General features: G+C 40.8%; 1 protein-coding gene across 6 annotated transcripts in view; it reads left to right on the top strand.

The window, feature by feature from the left end:
• Window positions 1-22,056, top strand: part of ptprsb (protein tyrosine phosphatase receptor type Sb) — a 92,842-nt gene that overhangs the window by 42,255 nt on the left and 28,531 nt on the right. For 3 of the 6 annotated variants that reach the window (XM_078791603.1, XM_058069090.2, XM_078791606.1), the window contains exons 5-7: window positions 6,248-6,436; window positions 14,545-14,655; window positions 21,239-21,253. In XM_078791603.1, the coding sequence (XP_078647729.1) occupies window positions 6,248-6,436; window positions 14,545-14,655; window positions 21,239-21,253 (315 nt within the window). The remainder of the gene's footprint in view (window positions 1-6,247; window positions 6,437-14,544; window positions 14,656-21,238; window positions 21,254-22,056) is intronic. The other 3 variants (XM_078791604.1, XM_078791605.1, XM_078791607.1) reach the window with 1 other exon arrangement.

A 22,056-nucleotide genomic window follows, 5' to 3' on the forward strand; every position in this document is an offset into this window, starting at 1 on the left:
TGAATGTAGTATTCTACAGTGGCCACTAGGTGTTGCTGTTCAGTGAAACAAGTGCCAAATGTGATGTAATGTTTCAATTATCTCACAACAGGCACAATAACAATGACCGAATCATCATAATAAAAACAAAATAAGATGAAAAATAAATAAACAAATCAAGAATAAAGAAAATCAATCAATCAGTAATAAATAAATAAATATAATAATAATAATAAAACAGCAAATAATAAAAACTTAAGAAACCACATAGTTGGTGGGTCGACAAATTATTTTTTCAGATTAAAATGAACAAAGCATTATTAGAGCCCTGTAGACATGACAAAACACGACTATAGTCACATTTATATTCTTTTTATTTACAACATATTGCGCAACTGCAGGGTCTCGAGACACATGCTAACTCGCAAACTAGAGAGCTAGCGACCTAAACGGTAGCCTTCAAGTTATTTCCTTTAAACTTAAATAGCCAAAAACTTACCACTTCCACACGGATAGGGAGGATAACTATTAACAGTTATTTAACCTTTAACATGAACATTAATCAAACGTAATAATTTTTTCTGGGTACATGATACCATACAGCATCCATATCAAACTTGCGCGCGTCGCACTAACATTAAACTTTCATATCAAGGCGGGGGCCTCAAACTAGTCTCCTGCGGGCCACATTTGGGCCAACGGCCGCGTGTTTGAGACCCCTGGTTTAAGGGCTGCACGGTGGGGAGTGGTTGGCGTGCAGGCCACACAGCTAGGAGACCGGGTTTGATACCCACCTCAGGCGTCTCTGTGTGGAGTTTCATGGGTTTTCTCCGGGTACTCCAGTTTCGACTGTGATTGGCTGGTGACCAGTCCAGAGTGTACCTCGCCTCTTGACCGATGACAGCTGGGATAGGCTCCAGCATGCCCACAACCCTTGTGAGAATAAGTGGTAGAAAATGAATGAATGATCATTTAAGAGGAATCCATGAAAAGACAAACATAATATTGTGTACCAAATTGACTATTTTCAATTCTTTACAGTTTGAACATCACACCCTCGCTCTATTGTGGTTTTTCACAAAGTAATTAATGAGTAATGAAGTAATAAATGATTGTTTTGTGGTTGAATAAGGCCTGTTATTACTAAACATTAATCATATTTACGCAGATTGTACTTATTCTTAGCCTGAATCAAGACCTATCAAGCATAAATTAACTAAAATACTGTGAACTGTGAATGTAGTATTCTACAGTGGCCACTAGGTGTTGCTGTTCAGTGAAACAAGTGCCAAATGTGATGTAATGTTTCAATTATCTCACAACAGGCACAATAACAATGACCGAATCATCATAATAAAAACACAAGCTTCTCATGACTATAACCCACGACAAGCAAAAAGTTAACTCTGAACCACCGATGTCACTTCTTGTCCTCTACAAATGTGTAACGCTATTAAGGTCCACTTGGGAACACATTTAGTGTGACACAAAGGAACGAGAATTTTAGTTAACCACAAACCACATACAGAATAATTGGGCCACTTTAAAACATATATATACATTAAAGATGCTGAAACCAATCCATTGTAAGTCAATACTGTGTATTCTAAGCTAGTGTTGATTACAGACATAAATACATCGCATGGCAACAGGCTCATATTTACAGACGTACAATCCATGCCATGACACATATCTAAGCTATGACACGTGCATGGGAGGAAAAAAATGGTGTCATGTGAACCATACAGTGTCAAATCCAGGCTAAGAAAGCATTCCCTGTTGTCATTGGCCACTTCTTTCAATTCCACCAGGGGGACACTGAGGCACTGAGAGGCCAGCTGTGAAACAATCCCTTTGGTTGAACATTCCCAGGACAAAGGCTCAATTGGCCCAATAAGGAGGGCAGCAACTGTGTCCCTCCCATAGGTCTGTGCTCCTCAGCTATAGAGTGAGCACACACACCCCAAGGAGGAAACTACCACTTGTATGTGCAATCTTGTCCAACCCACACAGTTTGGGATTATAGCCAATAATTCATTCCTCAGACATTTTGAGGAATGTCCTTTTTTATTCCACAATGAAAGAGTCGTAAAGGCATGGTAATGGTAATGGTTTTATTTCATTTCAACATGCATCAGATTACAATTGAGTGCATCCCATAATCAGTTCACAGTTCCACATGTCCAAAAGGAGTAGGAAGAAGCAAAGCTTATTAAATCCTACCCCTCCATCTGGTACTTTTACAATCAGTAACTGTTACATTTGTTCACTTCCTGCTTTCCTAATATAATTTCAGTTTTTTTTTAAACTTTATTTTATTTGTAATTTTATTCATTTATTTATTTGTTTTTTTTGTTTTGTTTTGGGGTTTTTTTGTCGCATACCTAAGTACGAGGTGATATGAGCATCCAATGACATAATGTGTACCATAGTAAGTGTCAATATAGTGATATATATAGCACATCATGACTGGTTCAAGACTCTTCATCCTTGTATTTAGCAAACATCAACTGCTTGTATTGTTTCTTGAATTGGCTCATCGTTGTGCATTGTTTGAGGGGCTTACTCAATCCATTCCATAGTTTGATTCCACATACTGAAATGCTATGGCTTTTTAACGTAGTCCTAGCATAGAAGTGTTTCAAATTTAGTTCTTCCCTGAGATCATATTTCTCCTCTCTTGTAGAGAAGTATTGGATGACATTTTTAGGTAATTGGTTATTTTTAGCCTTATGCATTATTTTAGCTGTTTGAAGATTAACTATATCAGCAAGTTTAAGTATTTGTGGTTATCAACTGGTTTATATATATATATATATATATATATATATATATATATATATATATATATATATATATATATAATATTTTAAGGGACTGTTTTCAATGCAAGGCTGAGATGCTGTCTCTTCCTGAACACTCTTCTCCAGCAGATATGATGGGACATTCAGTCCCCACTCTATGTTCCTCTCCCATTAAGCTTGACAGTCACCCAGAAACATGGCATTCACCAATACTACAGACAAAAACATGAGGTGCATTCACAGGCAATGGGTCATTTCATTATTACAGTAAAGTCTCGTTATATCGATATCGGTTAAAACGAATTACTACTTATTACGATACTATTTTCATTTCCCGGCAAATTTCTAGTCTTTTATGATATAATTAGCTCAGTTAGTACGATACACGGTTATTATGATAATCCGGTTACTAGGATGCCCTTTTCATCTCCCGCCAGCCAATTTGGTCTGCTTATATCGATACAAAAGCAGCTTAAATCAATCTTTGCTTAAGGATTTCAATACCAAAAAAGAACACGGCCAACGGCTGCTTCCAGTCAACTTTATTTTTCACACTTCCACCACCAGAGTGCAGCACACACAGCGGAAAACACCCGTCCCTCGCGCCTACCCCTCCGGGTGGCAACACCGGGGTGAATGATGTCCCGGTAACCGGTAATCACTACAGCGTAAGTTTATTTTTATTTACTGTAGTAAAAAAATTATTGTAGTACAAAAGCATGCTAGATACGCAATCCATGAACTCAAGGAGAAAATTACATGCCATATCAAAGATCCGTCCACTTTTAATGCAGTTCGGCGCAGGATCGGATATATGGATAGTCCGGTTATATCGGTATTTTTTCCGACTCCCGAGAATATCGATATAACGACACTTTACTGTATATATTTTTTTAACCACTGTTTTTGTGATACATGAACAAATCATGAACAAATTGTTCCAAAAAAGGAAAGACAAGGAACAAGAATGCATAAATAAATAAATAAACAATTTATTAAACAATGAAATAATAGCCCCTTTTTCTCACACTATGATGTCAAAATATTCCAATTGGTCGTGTACGTAATCGCAATAATTGAGCTAATTTAGTGAAGCTGCACGCACAACGTGCACAGACCTGTCCGTGGCCCCACAATAAAAGCAGACATATCCAGGAGCATGTCGACACATCCCAGATCTGCCTCTCTAATAGTCGCTGCATTTAAACAATTACTGCTAACAAGTCCTTATTACCCTCGCTGCCCTGCCCCTCCTCTTGATCTTGGCTTCTAATTGCTGCTGCTGTTTCTGAGCAGGTCTCTGCATAGTTATTAGACAGGAATCATTACAAAGACACAAAACCACACTGGGAAAGGCACACAGTTCAATGCCACCTCCGCAATATACTTGTGTTTATCGGCAGGGAGTATGCCGTGTTGTGTGTGTGCACTAGTGTGAGTCTTTTCAGTAACTCTCATGCTGATTGGGCGGTATGTTTATCCTCCTGTAGTGACGGCCTGTCAGAAACACAGCGAACCTTGCTGTGTGTCTGGCCGCCTACTAAATCACCTAATGACTAGCTAGCTGAGGAGAAAAAAAACGGTGGTTTTAATGAGGAAGGATATAGTGGCCCCGCTGTCTTTGCTTCTTTCTTCTCTTTCAAACCGCTGCAGATGTGAAAGGCGGGGCTGAGGGGATGGAATTGGGGGTGTTTTGGGGGGCAGTGGCTCTCACATCACCGCGTTTATGTGGAAGTCTTATGTTTCTCCACTGACGGAGACAAGGAAGGATTCAAGCATGGCTGGATTTGACCCAGCACACTTTGACACGTTTATGCTTGGAAAAAACAGCTAGACTTGTTAAGAACGTCCATGCATTGTGTCGACTTCCACAACAACCGCTAATCATTGATTGATTGTTAATTCCCAGCCACCGATTGGTCAGCTTAAGTAACCATAAACATCTGCACAATGACAGTTAATGCAGTTTCATGATTGTTTAAGGCAGGGGTATCAAACTCAATTTACCTGGGGGCCACTGGAGCTAGGGTCTGGGCAAGGCTGGGCTGCATCAGGTTTTCAAAAAAAAAAAAAAACGCATTTATTAAAAACAGAAAAATATACAAACTTTTTCAGTGCTTTGGTTCCGATTTTCTACAATAAAAGCTCTGATAAAACATTCCACTGTTCTCAAATATCTTAATTTTTATTTTTCTGATAAAATAAATAAACAAATCAAGAATAAAGAAAATCAATCAATCAGTAATAAATAAATAAATATAATAATAATAATAAAACAGCAAATAATAAAAACTTAAGAAACCACATATAGTTGGTGGGTCGACAAATTATTTTTTTCAGATTAAAATGAACAAAGCATTATTAGAGCCCTGTAGACATGACAAAACACGACTATAGTCACATTTATACTCTTTTTATTTACAACATATTGCGCAACTGCAGGGTCTTGAGACACATGCTAACTCGCAAACTAGAGAGCTAGCGACCTAAACGGTAGCCTTCAAGTTATTTCCTTTAAACTTAAATAGCCAAAAACTTACCACTTCCACACGGATAGGGAGGATAACTATTAACAGTTATTTAACCTTTAACATGAACATTAATCAAACGTAATAATTATTTCTGGGTACATGATACCATACAGCATCCATATCAAACATGCGTGCGCCGCACTAACATTAAACTTTCATATCAAGGCGGGGGCCTCAAACTAGTCTCCTGCGGGCCACATTTGGGCCAACGGCCATGTGTTTGAGACCCCTGGTTTAAGGGCTGCACGGTGGTGAGTGGTTGGTGCGCAGGCCACACAGCTAGGAGACCGGGTTCGATACCCACCTCAGGCGTCTCTGTGTGGAGTTTCATGGGTTTTCTCCGGGTACTCCAGTTTCGACTGTGATTGGCTGGCGACCAGTCCAGAGTGTACCTCGCCTCTTGACCGATGACAGCTGGGATAGGCTCCAGCATGCCCACAACCCTTGTGAGAATAAGTGGTAGAAAATGAATGAATGATCATTTAAGAGGAATCCATGAAAAGACAAACATAATATTGTGTACCAAATTGACTATTTTCAATTATTCATACCCAATGAGTTATTTGCGACTGCTCACACTGGAGCCTATCCCAGCTGACTTCCGGCGAGAGGCGGGGTACACCCTGGACTGGTCACCAGCCAATCACAGGGCACATATAGACAAACAACCATTCACACTCACATTCATGGAAAATTTGGAGTGGCCAATTAACCTAGCATGTTTTTGGAATGTGGGAGGAAACCGGAGTACCCGGAGAAAACCCACGCATGCAAACATGCAAACTCCACACAGAGGGTGGAATTGAACCCTGGTCGCTAACCACTCGGCCGCCGTGCCACCCTAATAAAGAAACAGTTTTTCTTTATTATTTGTGACTTCTTTTTTGATTGGTTAGCAGTGTTCTCATTCATGTATCTTGTGCATCTTTGCAGAGGACCTGCTGCCATTTGGATTTCCAAGTATCGACATGGGCCCCCAGCTGAAGGTGGTGGAGCGCACAAGGACAGCCACCATGCTGTGTGCCGCCAGCGGAATCCCCGACCCAGAGATCTCCTGGTTCAAGGACTTCCTGCCCGTTGAACCCGGCTCCAGCCAAGGTCGCATCAAACAACTAAGATCGGGTGAGAATTTGGATGACATTTTCGATCCAGCTTCTTCAGTGTTCCAAAAAGCAAGCAAACACTGCATTGCTATCATATAAAATCCCTGTTGCTCTAAATTTGGTGATTATCATGCTTTGTGATTATGATTGAGAGATTACATGCTCCTCTCTGACGCTGTGGGGATTTACAACCTTTTTCAGAGCCAATTTCATGAATTTGCTCGATTCTGGCGCTATGGGGGGAAAAAGCTGTTTTTTAATCAACATTTGAGACTTCCCCTTAAACGGGCATCTAACTAGTTTAACTATAGAATGTGGATTTCAACATGTGTCAAAGAGTCTTCAGATCCATGCTTTTCAAAGTGTGACCCAGTGAGCTTCCCTTCAGAGAGTATGATCCAGCTGGGGCTTCCCTTACTCCCAGAAAAATGATTTTCTGGAGCACATTTTGTGGTTGTGTTTTCAGCTTACCCAAGACTGTTTATTCTCTCATTGCAGGGAATGAAATAATATTTATTTTGCCTTTAAACATAAGTGAACTTAGTTTAGGTGTTTTTTTTTTTTTTGTCATCTTCTTTGTCGGCCATCCTCACACAGGAGGCTTCTCTTTTTTGCTGATGTTCTTGTTATGTATACTCATGCTCTATACTCATTCTACCAAAAGGATGAAAGAACGTTTGCATTCAGAAATGAAGGATGGATTGAGGGATGAGCAATTTGCACTAAAGACAGTTTGCTCAGCTTTCTTTGTGAGACCACACAGTTTCTCCTTCTCCTGGAATAAGCAAACAAACATTCCTCAGCTATTTTCCCTCGGCTTGTCCTCAGAGATAGTGAAAGTCACGGTGAGGCGAAACCATTTTGCTGTAGCTCAAGCCCGTGTTCCCTCCAACGCCAGTCTCGCTATCTCACTGTTGTCCGCCAACATCCTCCGCCGAGGACTTCTGCCCTTGTTCAACCTTTGGTCTGCAATTTTCATTTGTACGACTGTAGCTCTAAAAAAATCCTAAAATGTCTGCAACAGCTGACCTATCTCAATGTTTGGGACAAACACAGCAAGAGCATATATATGTAAGAATATGACATAAGAAACCTGTTGCATACAGAAGTTTAAGTAAAACATCCAGACATGCTGTGTTCGTGAATGCACCTTGCTCATGGTTGGTGGATAATGAGGAATCATTGTGTGTTGGTGTGAAGAGGTAGCATTTATTCATTTAGCATTGATTTTGCACCGAAATGAGGCATTTATATTTATTGGTCAGGGTTACTATGGTAACCCCCACGACCATGTCGATCCATCCAATTTCTACCGCTTATCCTCACGAGGGTCGCTGGTATGCTGGAGCCTATCCCAGCTGTCTTTGGGCGAGAGGCGGGGTACACCCTGGACTGGTGGCCAGCCAATCACAGGGCACATATAGACAAACAACCATTCACACTCACATTCATACCTATGGATAAATTGGAGTCATGCCAATTAACCTAGCATGTTTTTGGAATGTGGGAGGAAACCGGAGTACCCGGAGAAAACCCACACATGCACGGGGAGAACATGCAAACTCCACACAGAGATGGCCGAGTGCTCAACAATGTAATTTTTTAAATTTTTAATTTCGTAGTCATTTATTATATGGGGTCAAAGATGATATCAATGCATGTTTTATTATATTTTTTTACAAATTGCAGCCAAGTCACTGCTTTGTAGAGTCGACGCTGTTGTCTGCAGCAGTTCTTTGCTTTTTCCAGTACATTTTTTGTACTTAATCATCCAGTCACCTCTTCTTTGCCAATAGTTGTTTTGGTCCTTTTTGCGGTGTCACCCAGACATGACATTCATTCACCAGTGCATGGTGTTGGGCCAATGAAACAGCATCAAGATAAATTGCACTGTAACAGACTTGTGTGTGTGGTTTAATGGGATTTCAACTCCACAAAAGCGCCACAGAGCTGAGCAACAAAATGCACTGTATAATGAACCAAACGCTGCAGTGAGACGCCTGCGAGGAAATCAATTACACCTGAGCGAGGAGGTGCAAAATAGCGACGAGACACGATGTGGATGATGCTCCTTTAAGATTGCTTAAATGGGGGCACCTTCCGAGCGCTGCCTCTGATTTTGTAGACGGCTGCCAGCTCTTATTGGAGCGCAGCCAGGGGTGTGTTCAGGGACACAAATGTTGTTTTTCTTCCCTGGCCCTTTCTTTGTTGTTGTTTTTTTTCTTTCCTTTTGTATTTTTGTATTCCTGTAGCTGATATAAGTGAGGTTGAAAAATGATTTTGGAAAGAAATGCACACATCCATCCATCCATCCATATTCTATCGCTTATCCACACAAGGGTTGTGGGGGTGCTAGAGCCTATCCCAGCTGTCTTCAGGCGAGAGGCAGGGTACACCCTGGACTGGTGGCCGGCCAATCACAGGGCACATATAGATGCACGGGGAGAACATGCAAACTCTACACAGAGACGGACGAGGGTGGAATCGAACTTGGGTCTCCAAGCTGTGAGGCCTGCACACTAACCAGTCGACCCACCGTGCAGCCTAAATATTTATAATTCATTCATTCATTTTCTACCGCTCTTCCCTCACAAGGGTCGCGGGGGTGCTGGAGCCTATCCCAGCTGTCTTCAGGCGAGAGGCGGGGTACACCCTGGACTGGTCGCTAGCCAATCACAGGGCACATATAGACAAACAACCATTCACACTCACATTCATACCTATGGACAATTTGGAGTCGCCAATTAACCTAGCATGTTTTTGGAATGTGGGAGGAAACCGGAGTACCCGGAGAAAACGCACGCATGCATGGAGAGAACATACAAACTCCACACAGAGATGGCCGAGGGGGGAATCAAACCCATCTGTGTGGACTGTGCGCTAACCACTCGGTCACTGTGCAGCGCCATGAAAATGCATTCAAACCAAGGCGAAATTTTAATGTTATTTTTTTTCATTTTTGTTAACTGAAAAGCCAAGTTGGATGCTAACATCCAATATCCATGGGATGGGATCCAAGGGACTCGAACCCGGGTCTCACTTCTGTACCTCTGAGTATAATACAAAAATATATACTTCTGAGGGTGCATATGTGTCTTACTGTTCACCCTTAATGAGTTTGTAGAAACATACACATCCAATCCTGCTGGAGGAAACATATGGCAACACATCTCGCAATGGAGAGTTGAACTTTTCCGGACTTCATACCTCCATCTCTCTCTCTCTCTTTATTGTTTCTTCTCCCATTTGCCTTCCCGTGTAGTTCAGATGTGAATGAGGTTTAAGCACGACAAGCTATCTGTCAATGTGTGACATACGAGAGGGAGAGTGGTAGAGTTTACCTAAGCACAATTCCCAGCCTCCGAGACCCACAGCCTAGCCAGCAGATGGCCTGCAATATGGCCCCGGAGGTTGACTGCTGGGTAATAGATAGACCTGCCCTACGTAAGAATGCTGCTTGCTCAAAGGGGGTTGGCAAAAAAGAAATACAGAAAGATTTGAAATAAGTCATGATCTGAGAGACTTTTTTTATTCCCTTTAGTTACTAAATTACATGGACAATGATTCAACCTTCTCAGCAACCCAAAAAGAGGCATGAATTCAAAAGAAGGTTTGCTATTTTCATCATTTTACAAAAGGTTCCATGTCCAGAATTATTCATCGCCTTAATACCGATTAAGTGAATTTCCATGAAGTAGGATTTAATATTATTAAATTGTTTATGACTTTCTAAATACAGTTTTTACCATTATTAGACCCCTGCACATATGAAATAACACCCCTTTAGTCACCTTTACACTCATATTCTTTGTTTACAACACATTGCTCAACAGTAATGAGGAAGCTACGTCTTTAAGCACAGCATGCTTCAATTTATTTCTTCTCAACTTCAGAAAGGGTTTCAAACTGAGTGAGAAAGATGGGCAAAATAAGAAGCCATAAACCTACCACTTCCACACTGAATGGGAGAACTCGTGTCAGACGTGCCATGGCTTATCCATGCAGTCATCACTGATATCTAATGACCACAATGCTACACATGACTTCATTCAGGGGTGCTGGAGCCTATCCCAGCTGTCTTGGGGCGAGAGGCGGGGTACACCCTGGACTGGTTGCCAGCCAATCACAGGGCACATATAGACAAACAACCATTCACACTCACATTCATACCTATGGACAATTTGGAGTCACCAATTAACCTAGCATGTTTTTGGAATGTGGGAGGAAACCGGAGTACCCGGAGAAAACCCACGCATGCACGGGGAGAACATGCAAACTCCACACAGAGATGGCCGAGGGTGGAATTGAACCCTGGTCTCCTAGCCGAGGTCTGCGCGCTAACCACTCGAACACCGTGCCGCCCTACACATGACTTATCTTTCAATATTTTTTGACTAGTAATGGGCCATAGTCAACCACGAAATAACAATCTTCTATTAATACATTTTTGAAAAACACCCTGTGGTTGGCTGGAGACCAGTCCAGGGTGTATCCCGCCTCTCTGAAGCCGGCTGGGATAGGCTGCAGCACACCCCTGCAACCGTAGTGAGAATAAGCAGCATAGAAAATGGATGCATGGAATTTTTATGGAGTATTTGTATTATAGATACAAAAATGAAGGCCTCCAGAAGGTTTAAAGTTAATATTTTCCTATTGATGGATGGTAGCATCCCACCTCAGCGGACTCCCTGTTGACCTGGTGCAGCTATCAGGTTAGCCATATCCGTTGTTGTTTCAGCCTGACAGACAAGACATGATACACCTTCTCCACCATTTTCCTGCAGCTCACTTTACACAGATCATATCTCACTCTGGCTCTTTTAGCAGCACTCCATCTCTTTCCCTCACTTTCTCTTTTTCACTTCATCTTAACTGACAACATTCATCACATCTGTTTGCCATGTTTTATATATATATATATATATATATATATATATATATATGTGTGGAGGTTAATAATAGGGTTTGAATTGTTAAGCTCTGTCTGACTAGTCTATAGGAAAGCTGATATCCTAATCTTGTTCATCGCCATCTTTCCCAGCATGGTGAGCAATGAGCAAAGACAGAGAAAAACAGGAGCGCTATGATGTGTGTGTGAAAAAAAAACCAACAACAGTGAGGTGACATATTTAGCTTGCTGAACCGCAGCTCTCAAAGTTGAGCCCAAGATGTGGGAAACAAATCAAACGTTATCTCCCTCGGAGAAGGATGCACAAAAAAAACACACACAAACTGCTCTCTGTAGAACCTTTTAGAGACCATTTGGTCTTTCTTTTTTAATTGATGCAATCTGTTTTTGTCGTTAGGATAACACATCCTGTGCATGTAGTGGTTTGAAGTAAGTGGAAATTACATTATGTTCACCATTAGATTTTAATTTGTATGATAGTCTGCTCATCCACTCGATAGAGCAGAACTGCACTACATTTCATTGAAAAGGAACTCACCAAATAGTCTTCATTAAAACAACATTATGCAGCTGTTTCACGTCACTGTGTAATGCACTCACATTATTGTCCTAAAATATGTATTATTTCATTAGCGTAGCCACATCTTCACGATGCATTCTTAATCATTTGGAATGCTTTTGGAAGTCGGTTATAAGAGAGAAGGAGGCATATTTCCAGAGAAGATGGGAATCGTCATTTTATTGGTCATTGCTGCACTTGGTTCTGGATCACAAATTTTAACAGGAGCACTCAGAGAGCACTTACCTCCACCAAGGCTTAAGCCATTGTCATCCTGCCAAACTAGGGAATGGCTGCCATTGAGTATTTTCAGGGTGAAAAGGAGGTACAGTGTCATTCGGGTCTTTTATATCATATCAAAAGTTGTCAGACGGGTTTCATTATGGCCATCTATGACCATTTATTAGTTTTTATGATGTCATCAGTGTGGATTCTCACTTAAATTTAATACTAATTATAATGAGAAGAATAGAATATTATATTATATTAAAGGCTGCATGGTGGATGAGTGGTTAGCATACAGGCCACACAGCTAGGAGACCCGGATTCAATTCCCCGCTCGGGGATCTCTGTGTGGAGTTTGTATGTTCTTCCCGTGCATGCATGTGTGGTTTTTATCCGGTTTCCTCCCACATTCCAAAAACATGCTAGGTTAATTGGCGACTCCAAATTGTCCATAGGTATGAATGTGAGTGTGAATGGTTGTTTGTCTATATGTGCCCTGTGATTGGTTGCATGGCGACCAGTCCAGGGCGTACCCCGTCTCTCGCCTGAAGACAGCTGGGATAGGCTCCAGCATACCAGCAACCCTCGTGAGTATAAGCGGTAGAAAATGGATGGGTGGATGGATATTATATTAAAATGTTCTACTATTCCAGGCATTATATTACTCTCAAGCACATAATCTAATATTATTTATATTATTGTATGGTTACATATTATTAATCTATTAATGTATTTAATCACACAATCAATTTAAAAAGTTGTTAATCAAAAAGATAATAAAGTACCACAAATCCTCAGAAGAAATCCTACTCAATAATAATTTTACTATACATTAGTAATCTTACTGTACAATTTGTTCAGAAAAAATATAAAATGTTTTAATTAATAATAACCACACCATTTAATGTGAACAATCTGTGTAGAATGAAACATAAACATAAAAAATATTTAATGTAATTGTTTGAGCTTATCATAATATGTAGCATTTATGAGGAAATATTCAATGTGATAAAAATAATAGTAATGGCGGTCGAGTGGTTAGCGCGCAGACCTCACAGCTAGGAGACCAGGGTTCAATTCCACTCTCGGCCATCTCCGTGTGGAGTTTGCATGTTCTCCCCGTGCATGTGTGGGTTTTCTCCGGGTACTCCGGTTTCCTCCCACATTCCAAAAACATGCTAGGTTAATTGGTGACTCCAAATTGTCCATAGGTATGAATGTGAGTGTGAATGGTTGTTTGTCTATATGTGCCCTGTGATTGGCCGGCCACCAGTCCAGGGTGTCGCCCAAAGACAGCTGGGATAGGCTCCAGCACAACCCGCGACCCTCGTGAGGAAAAGCAGTAGAAAATGAATGAGTGAATGAACTACACATTAAAATAGGAACATCCCACCCAACATCTAAATAAATGAATAAACCAAATCAACCTTTTAAAAGCTGTAAACTGGAAGTTTACATGACAAATCCTCCTTTATTAGGGCAGCAGGTTAAAATTGACATCTCTGTAGCCATGCTGCATTCATGCTGCTTGAAGATATCCTGCCATAAAGTGGAAATATATTTAACCAGCCTGAGGCCTTTAATGTGTCTCAATATGAAATCATCTATATCTTGTGTCTGCGGGCCTGTATGTTTGTGTGTGTGTATGTGTGTGTGTGTGTATCTTTGCTCTACACGTCTGTGTGCATCACCAATCAAGTGTGTGTGTTTGTGTGTATGCATTTTGAATTGTTACGCCACGTTTTTTGGTCTTTGCTCAGCGCAATGCAGCAGAATGTAAACCCTGGTTTTGTACTTCCTCCTCAGGCTTCATGTCAAAGTCAGTTTCGGATGAGATGAATGTGACACAGCAGGCTGCAAGAACAGAAAAATCACTGCTGGTAATTCAAAAGGCCCGTTAGCATGAGGGAACAAATACAGCAGCAAGAATAGAACCCTTAAGGAAGAAAAGAACACCTGACAAATGCTGTGAACACTTTTAGTTTAGGGAGACATGGGAAGTAGGAGGATGAAAATTGAGGAAATAAAAAAGACAAGTGGAAGAGTTGAAGAGCATCGTCGGGTCGTTGCTGTGGGGCACCGCGGGCTGTGTGACACTGAACTGCATGAACAAACACACTCAGGAAATACTAACTCATGAAAGGGGACGACCAATAAACAGTTTACAAAAAGTAATCTTTTTGACGTGTATTTATTTTGAATTTGTCACCATTTATGTTTGCTTTTTAAGGAGGATGGACGAGGTTGGCTTGGATTTTATAAAAAAAAAAAAAAGCAACAAAGCAGACTTTGATGGCTTCCAAGTGAGGACACCCCAGGGTCTCAATGTACAATATACCGGAAAAAAGAAACACATGATCTAAAAGACAGACAGACGAATGCCGGTAGAAAAAAAAAAAATGACTCAACTTGAAATCTTTCTTCTTCCCTGCAGGAGCGTTACAGATCGAGAACAGCGAGGAAACAGACCAAGGGAAGTACGAGTGCGTGGCCACCAATTCTCAAGGGGTGCGCTACTCTTCGCCAGCCAACCTTTACGTACGAGGTAGGGCCTGAACACACAACACACCACCACCAAAGACACACACACACACACGTACAAAGACAACACACTGAAATCACCTCTCCTTGGGTGCACGTTTCTTTTCCATTACCGTGCTCTTTCAACAAGTATTATACTAACCAACTCATTGTCTGCAGTATGTGTTGATCTTGTTTGGTATTTTCCACCTTAACAAGTCCACCTGAAATCGAGGTGTGTTTGCAAACATACCACGGTTTAACTGCATGGAGACGTCACTGATCTGTCCTCGAAAAAACAGTTAGGACCAGAAGTATTTGGGGAAAGACAGTCATTTTATGACTTTGACTCTACCACCACAATGATGGATATGACATATCAATATGTGATTCAAGTGTAAAGCTTTCACACAAATATGGCAATATAGTGTTCCCTCATTTATCACGGAGGATAGATTCCTAAAATAGCCCGCAATAAGTGAATTTTATGAATTTGGACACAAGAAATTAAGTGACTCACATGTCGTCCTGGTGCCGTTCCGCTGTACTGTAGCGTTTTTGTATCCTTGTTAAGGCATATTGCTCCTGTGGTCATATTTTCCCATGTACAGTATGTACTTCTTCTTTGGGTTTTCTTTTGGCAATGCAGAAAGTTTCGGGGATAAAACTTACTGTACTTCAACATCACAATGCTAGCATCAAGCATTTATGTAAATTTGGCAAGCAAATCAGAATGCAGAACATAATGCATGGGGTTCTCCATTACCCGGTCAGGGCACAAACACAACACAACACGTGGGTTCTTAGTCAATGAGGATGTAGAACACAACACACACAACACATGTTGATACGCTGTTTTAAAAAATTCTGCAAAATATGAACCGCATTGTTGCGAGGGACCACGAGGGAGGGAATTATTATAATATTAATTATTATTATATTGATTTAGGAATATTTTATGCAGAGTATCTCAATAACCAATGAATGTTGTATTTTGGTGTGTCTTCTATTCTGTTTACTTGCTTTATTCAACGCCATTCTTCTGTAAAGTGTCTTTGAGTATTTTGAAAAGAGCTATACAAATAAAATTTATTATTATTATTATTATTATTATTATATGATTTGGATAATTGACAACATTTTCAAAATAACCACTGACTGCATGGTCATGGCTGTATTAATAATCATCTCAGTTGCCTGAATAGCAGTTGTAATTCCTAAATGGCAAATCCCATATTTTCGTGTCGGAAATGTCTATACTTTAATCACATGTTGATACTCTATGTCTTGGTAGTGTTTGAAGGCAACATTATCAAAAGCGTCAGTGACCAAATACTTTGGTACGTAACTGCAGTTTTTGTACCTGGGGCTATTTGACCTGTTAAAGACAACAATTTTGATTGAATAGATCATTTAAAACACATTTTGGATATTTGGAATTTTACATTAATGGCACCATTGTGCATCCACATGATCCCTGTTGAACTAATTCTAACGATTCTAGCCTCTCGATTGTGTGTGTGTGTGTGTGTTTGTGTGTGTGTGTGGGAGAGAGTGGTGTGTGGCTTTCGCTGGCCGTTTTTATTCTCTCTGTGTTTCCTCGTTCTCTCTCCTCACGTCATTGTGTTCCGCATCAACCCCCTTCCATCCCCCAGAGCTTCGAGAAGGTTGGTGTGCTCTCTCTTTTCTTTTGTTACTCCTTTGTTTCAGAAAGCTTCACTCGTTGAAACAGAGGGAAACAGTAAAGAAAGAAAGAAAAGCCCTGTATTTAGATGTTAAAACCGTCTCCCAGATGAAGTTAATTTCTCCAAAGCCGCTCTCTGCCCACGCAGCTGAATGCGTTGACTGCATTGTGAGGCCTTGTACGCAGAACCCTTGGTATTGCCTTCAGCTCCCCTCAATCAATGTTTTTTTTTTCCCCTTCTTGCATGGTATGGCCCTGTTGTCATGGAGACTCAAGAATTGGACGGTTAAAAAGGAAGTGATGTTTGCATGAAAGGAGCGAGAGAGAAAGCACCACTTGCACGTCGAGAGCATGCGTTCCCACTGTGTTCCCGTTACCACTGTGCTCTCCCATTAAACATGTCTTGTCTTGTTCGCCATCTCCTCTGCTCTTCTGTGTCATTGCATCACCCTGACATTGCATCTGCTCCGGTGTTGCACTTGTTGCATCCGGTGAGAACCTTGCATACTTGTACCATGCTATGTTGTTTGGTTTGAACCAAGCCGCACTTGTGTTGGATCCATGACTTATTACAGTATGAAACATTTCTATTTTCAGCTCCACAGCGACATAGACAGCATAAACCCTTGCATTCTTTTTCATGTCACCATCTTTATTCCTGTTAATTAGCAATATCGGGTTATTAAATGGCAGCCTGCTCCCAGTGATGACTCATCATCCAACAATGCTGCTGCAGCTGCTCGGAGCTTTGTGCTGCATTTGGACTGGGCGGAGCTAGGCGCTGCCATAACGTGCACCATTTTAGATGTTTTTTAGCATTAACCACCGATATTATCTTCTGGGCTGGTAAATCTTATTCAAGGGCTAATTGGGCTAGACAGAAGGCTCATGTCATTACTTTGAAAGACACAAAAATTTGGGCCCGTGGAATGTCACTAAAATTGTAGTAATATACAGTAAAGTCTCGTTATATCGATATCGGTTAAAACGAATTACTACTTATTACAATACTATTTTCAAATTTCTGTACAATTATTGCTCAGGTGCCATGGTCTTCAGGGGCTGCCAAAAAATCAGGAAAAAAAAATCCCCTTTAATATAATTATATTAAAACTTAGTACTGTAGAGGGACGTGGAAAAGTGAAGTGACAAGGAAAAGAGATGCAGAAGGTGGAGAATTTTTAGTACTTAGGGTCAACAGTCCAGAACAATGGATATTGTGAAAAGGAGGTGAAGAAGCGTGTACAGGCAGGATGGCACAGATGGAGAAAAATGTCAGGTATGATGTGTGGTAGAAGAATTTCCGCTAAAATGAAAGGAAAGGTATACAAAACTGTGGTGAGACCAACCATGTTGTTTGGTCTAAAGACAGTGCCACTGAGGAAAAGACAGGAAGCAGAACTGGAGGTAGTAGAGAATGCTGAGGTTCACATTGGGAGTGACCAGGATGGATAGGATCAGGAACGAGTACATCAGAGGGACATTACAAATTAGAACAAATAAGTGTCATTTTTTTACACAGTTTTGCGTATAATTGTACAAACCAGGCCAAAAGTTTGGACACACCTTCTCATTTATGTGTTTCCTTTATTTCCATGACTATTTACATTGTAGATTCACAAAGCAATGAATGAACACATGTGGAATTATGTACTTAACAAAAAGGTGTGAAATAACTCTAAGTATGTGTTATAATTGTTTTGACAGTTGCAAAGTGGTGGTGACAATGCATAACCAAGCGTCAATTATGCACCTCAGGCACATTGTTGTCGTGCACTAGACGTGAATAGTACATATGTGTCAAGGTGTAAATATGTCATTCAGTGTTGCCGTGTGTTGTTTACATACCTCAGAAATGATGGTGGTCTTCTCATTAAGCCAGGGGTCTCAAACTCAATTTACCCTGGGGGCCACTGAAGCTAGGGTCTGGGCAAGGCTGGGCCGCATCAGGTTTTCAAAAAAAATAAAAAACGCATTTATTAAAAACAGCAATATATACAAACTTTTTCAGTGCTTTGGTTCCGATTTTCTACAATAAAAGCTCTGATACATTGAACATTCCACTGTTCTCAAATATCTTAATTTTTTATTTTCTGCGCAAAATAAGATGAAAAATAAATAAACAAATCAAGAATAAAGAAAATCAATCAATCAGTAATAAATAAATATAATAATAATAATAAAACGGCAAATAATAAAAACATAAGAAACCACATATAGTTGGTGGGTAGACAAATTATTTTTTTCAGATTAAAATGAACAAAGCATTATTAGAGCCCTGTAGACATGACAAAACACGACTATAGTCACATTTATACTCTTTTTATTTACAACATATTGCACAACTGCAGGGTCTTGAGACACATGCTAACTCGCAAACTAGAGAGCTAGCGACCTAAACGGTAGCCTTCAAGTTATTTCCTTTAAACTTAAATAGCCAAAAACTTACCACTTCCACACGGATAGGGAGGATAACTATTAACAGTTATTTAACCTTTAACATGAACATTAATCAAACGTAATAATTTTTTCTGGGTACATGATACCATACAGCATCCATATCAAACTTGCGCGGGCCGCACTAACATTAAACTTTCATATCAAGGCGGGGGCCTCAAACTAGTGTCCTGCGGGCCACATTTGGCCCGCGGGCCGCATGTTTGAGACCCCCGCATAAAGCGGTAAAATTTGGGTGTTCCATCGGCTTTCTGTTTTGTGTAGTCCATGTGTTTGTTAGGTCGTGTATCTCCGTTGTGAACAAACGCTGTTGCTCTAAAATGCATTGCGCAATCACGTGTCAAGTATAGCGAGATGTCAACTTGGACACATGATCCAAGATTGCTGTGTAAACAAACCAGATGGTATTTTGGACACTTAACATAAGCCAATCTAATTTTTTGCTGAAATTTTGCATGTCAACCAAAAAATACACTAACATGGAGCAGACGTTACTCAAGGTACCAACTGTACCTGGAAAAAAACTCACAGACGCACGGTAAGAATATGAGAACTCTACACAGTGATTAAAACCCAGATATGCTGACTGTGTGGTTAACATGCAAACCACGAGGCCACCGTGTGACCCCCACTATCGTATAGCATCAAATAGTATGACATCACGGTTACCCACAAAGCTGTTCAAAAGGAAACACAGATAAAGCAAACCAAATACTCATCAGCATCATCAGCCCTGCAGCAAGAACCTGAACAGAGCAGCAATCAAGGCAATATACTTGACCTCAAACATACTTTTTAGAGGTCATTCTCTCCACAGTTTATCTACACTTGCATGTGAAAAGAAGCACTTGACGGACATACTATAATAATGACAACGTGTAGTGTATCATGTCCAATAAGAGACCGTATGGTGATCTGGTGTCACAGTCTGCCTCCACTGTCCCAAATAAGCACACATTTGTGTAATTCCCCCCTATGCTCATAACACTTGTCTCAACTGTGGCTATCGCCACCAAACACTCTGACATGCTTCTACTGACATTTGGAATCAATCCTATTCATTCCCATTCTCGGGCATTGAGGGGATATGTTTCGCCTTAATACAGTGACTAATGAAAGCTATGTCCTTGAGCCAAATGGGATGGAGCCGCAATGTAAATGTCAACCCGGCGACCGTCCTGAATGACTCTATATGCTCTAGTGTAGAAGTTGTACAGATAGCGCTGTAATCTCTCTGGCTGTGCCAAATTTTTCCAGCCAGCCAGCCGGCCCGTGACATCCAGTGTCCCCTGCACAGAGAACGGGGGACTAAGGTTGTCTGCACTAATAAAAAATGGAACCTCACGACTCTCACAAACTCAGGATAATGGAGAAGAATCATGAGGTGCTGCCTCTATGACTTTAAAGCGAGGGATTATCCCTTGTAATAAGCTCACTTTATAGCACTGAAGTCCTCAGTGTGGGCTCTTTGCTGCTTTTGGAATGGCGTCATCATGTTATTGCTAATGCAGGAGTTATCAGTGACTATTGATTGATTGACAGATGTATGATGCAGCCGAATTGCACTTTGTTTGTATTATGCATGCTCAATACAGTCTGTCTGTGTGCGTCTGTGTGTGTGTGTTCAGCATGCTTTTTGTGAGATGAGACGCTTGCCTAATCATGTCCGTTTCTAACAGATCTTTGTCTCTCTGTCTCCTCCTTGTCTTCAACTTCTCTATCCAATTCTGGCCATCTTCCAGCTTGATTGTCCTCAAGTACTCCCAAAATGTGCTGTAATTTATGAATGTGGAGGCAGCACGTTTTTTTTTTCCCATTCCAAAATGCACAATTGTTAACTTTTATTCAACTGTTTCTCGATTCTTTGAGTAGAAGGGGTGTGGCCCGTGAAGATTCCAAGTCATGATGTCACTCGTTAAGCAGTGGAGGTTGTCATGTGAATTTATCAATATGATTTATTCTCTTGAGTTGAAAAATACAATGGATATTTTTTACAAGCCGGCTGCGGAGAACAGCTCATGAATCATCCTATTGTTTTTTTTTTTTTTTAACTAAAAATCCTTGCTTTTGCTATTTTATGTTGCTTAAGTGACAGTTTTGTTTCTACTCTACCTTCCCTTTCATTCTCTGCCATTCTAAAATGTCTCTTCATTGATCTCTTTGTCTTTTTCTGTGTTGTGATCCTCTGCTTTCTTTTTCTTCAGCATACGTTCTATTCTATTCTATTCTTCTACTTTTTTATTTGTTCTTACTTCGTACCAGCTTTCTGAATGGGCCTGACTCTGGTATAGCTGTGTTTTTAAATAGATTCATGTTTTTTCTTCTTCCTCGCTCCTGTTCTTTCCCCCCTTTTCCCTCCATCCCCTCAAAAAACCTTTTCTAACCCTGTCTTTATCTCTCTACCCCTCCTTTCCCTCCCTCTTTTTTCTCCTCTCCCTCCGCATTCTGTCCGCACCCTGATGTGTAGGAGCGACAGACACATGTACATAAGTTTATTAACTTATAAACATGCACATACTACCTCACTTTTTTGCCCGCACTTGTTCTTCTTCTTCTCTCTCCGTTCTGCCTCTCTCATGCTGTCTTGTTCTTTACTTGACGTGTCCGATGATCACTCTGTAACTGCCACAGCACCTTTTTAGAACCTTCTCCCGTCCACATTCATTTGACTGATCCGTTTGAGATTTTGTGTACTGTACAGTATCTTGTTGTGGCAATGTGGCTGTCCGATGCTTACATTGCCTCATCATTGCGCGGAAGCGAAGCAGAACCGCTCGCTCTCGCTTCCTCGCTGTCTTCTCTCCTTCTACCTGTTTCCTCGCTGTCTCCCTCCCACTTCCACATTCTCTTCTTTGTGTTTGTCCACCATTTTTATCCCTCTTGAGTCGCCCAGGCATGCAAAGTGACCTAAGTAATGAGGTCAGTTTCTCTGTATTCAGGAGCATTGGGTTTACACTGTATGGGCAAAATAACTTAGCTAAATCATTTATTAAGTCTTAGGTTGAGACAATTCTATGCGATTGGACAATTCCTCATGCTTGGGTGAGGTTGGTGTGGAAGATCTTCCATCCTCTAGTTATAATTCCTTGAGATTCAGAACCAGGCCTCCTCTCAAGTGACTCCTTTTGTATGAATGGAAATACCTTGTAGAAAGTCTCTGCTGTTATAACCACACAAACAGGGGCCGTCGTCGCCATATTTTGTCCATATAGTGTATTTTATTATTAAACTCTTAAAGCTGACATTTTGGTGCATTTAAAATTTCCACAAAAAAAGAGAAACTGA

This window comes from Doryrhamphus excisus, linkage group LG6 (assembly GCF_037039965.1).
Source record: "Doryrhamphus excisus strain RoL-2023G ecotype Guam linkage group LG6, RoL_Dexc_Guam_v1.1, whole genome shotgun sequence".
NCBI lineage: Eukaryota > Metazoa > Chordata > Actinopteri > Syngnathiformes > Syngnathidae > Doryrhamphus > Doryrhamphus excisus.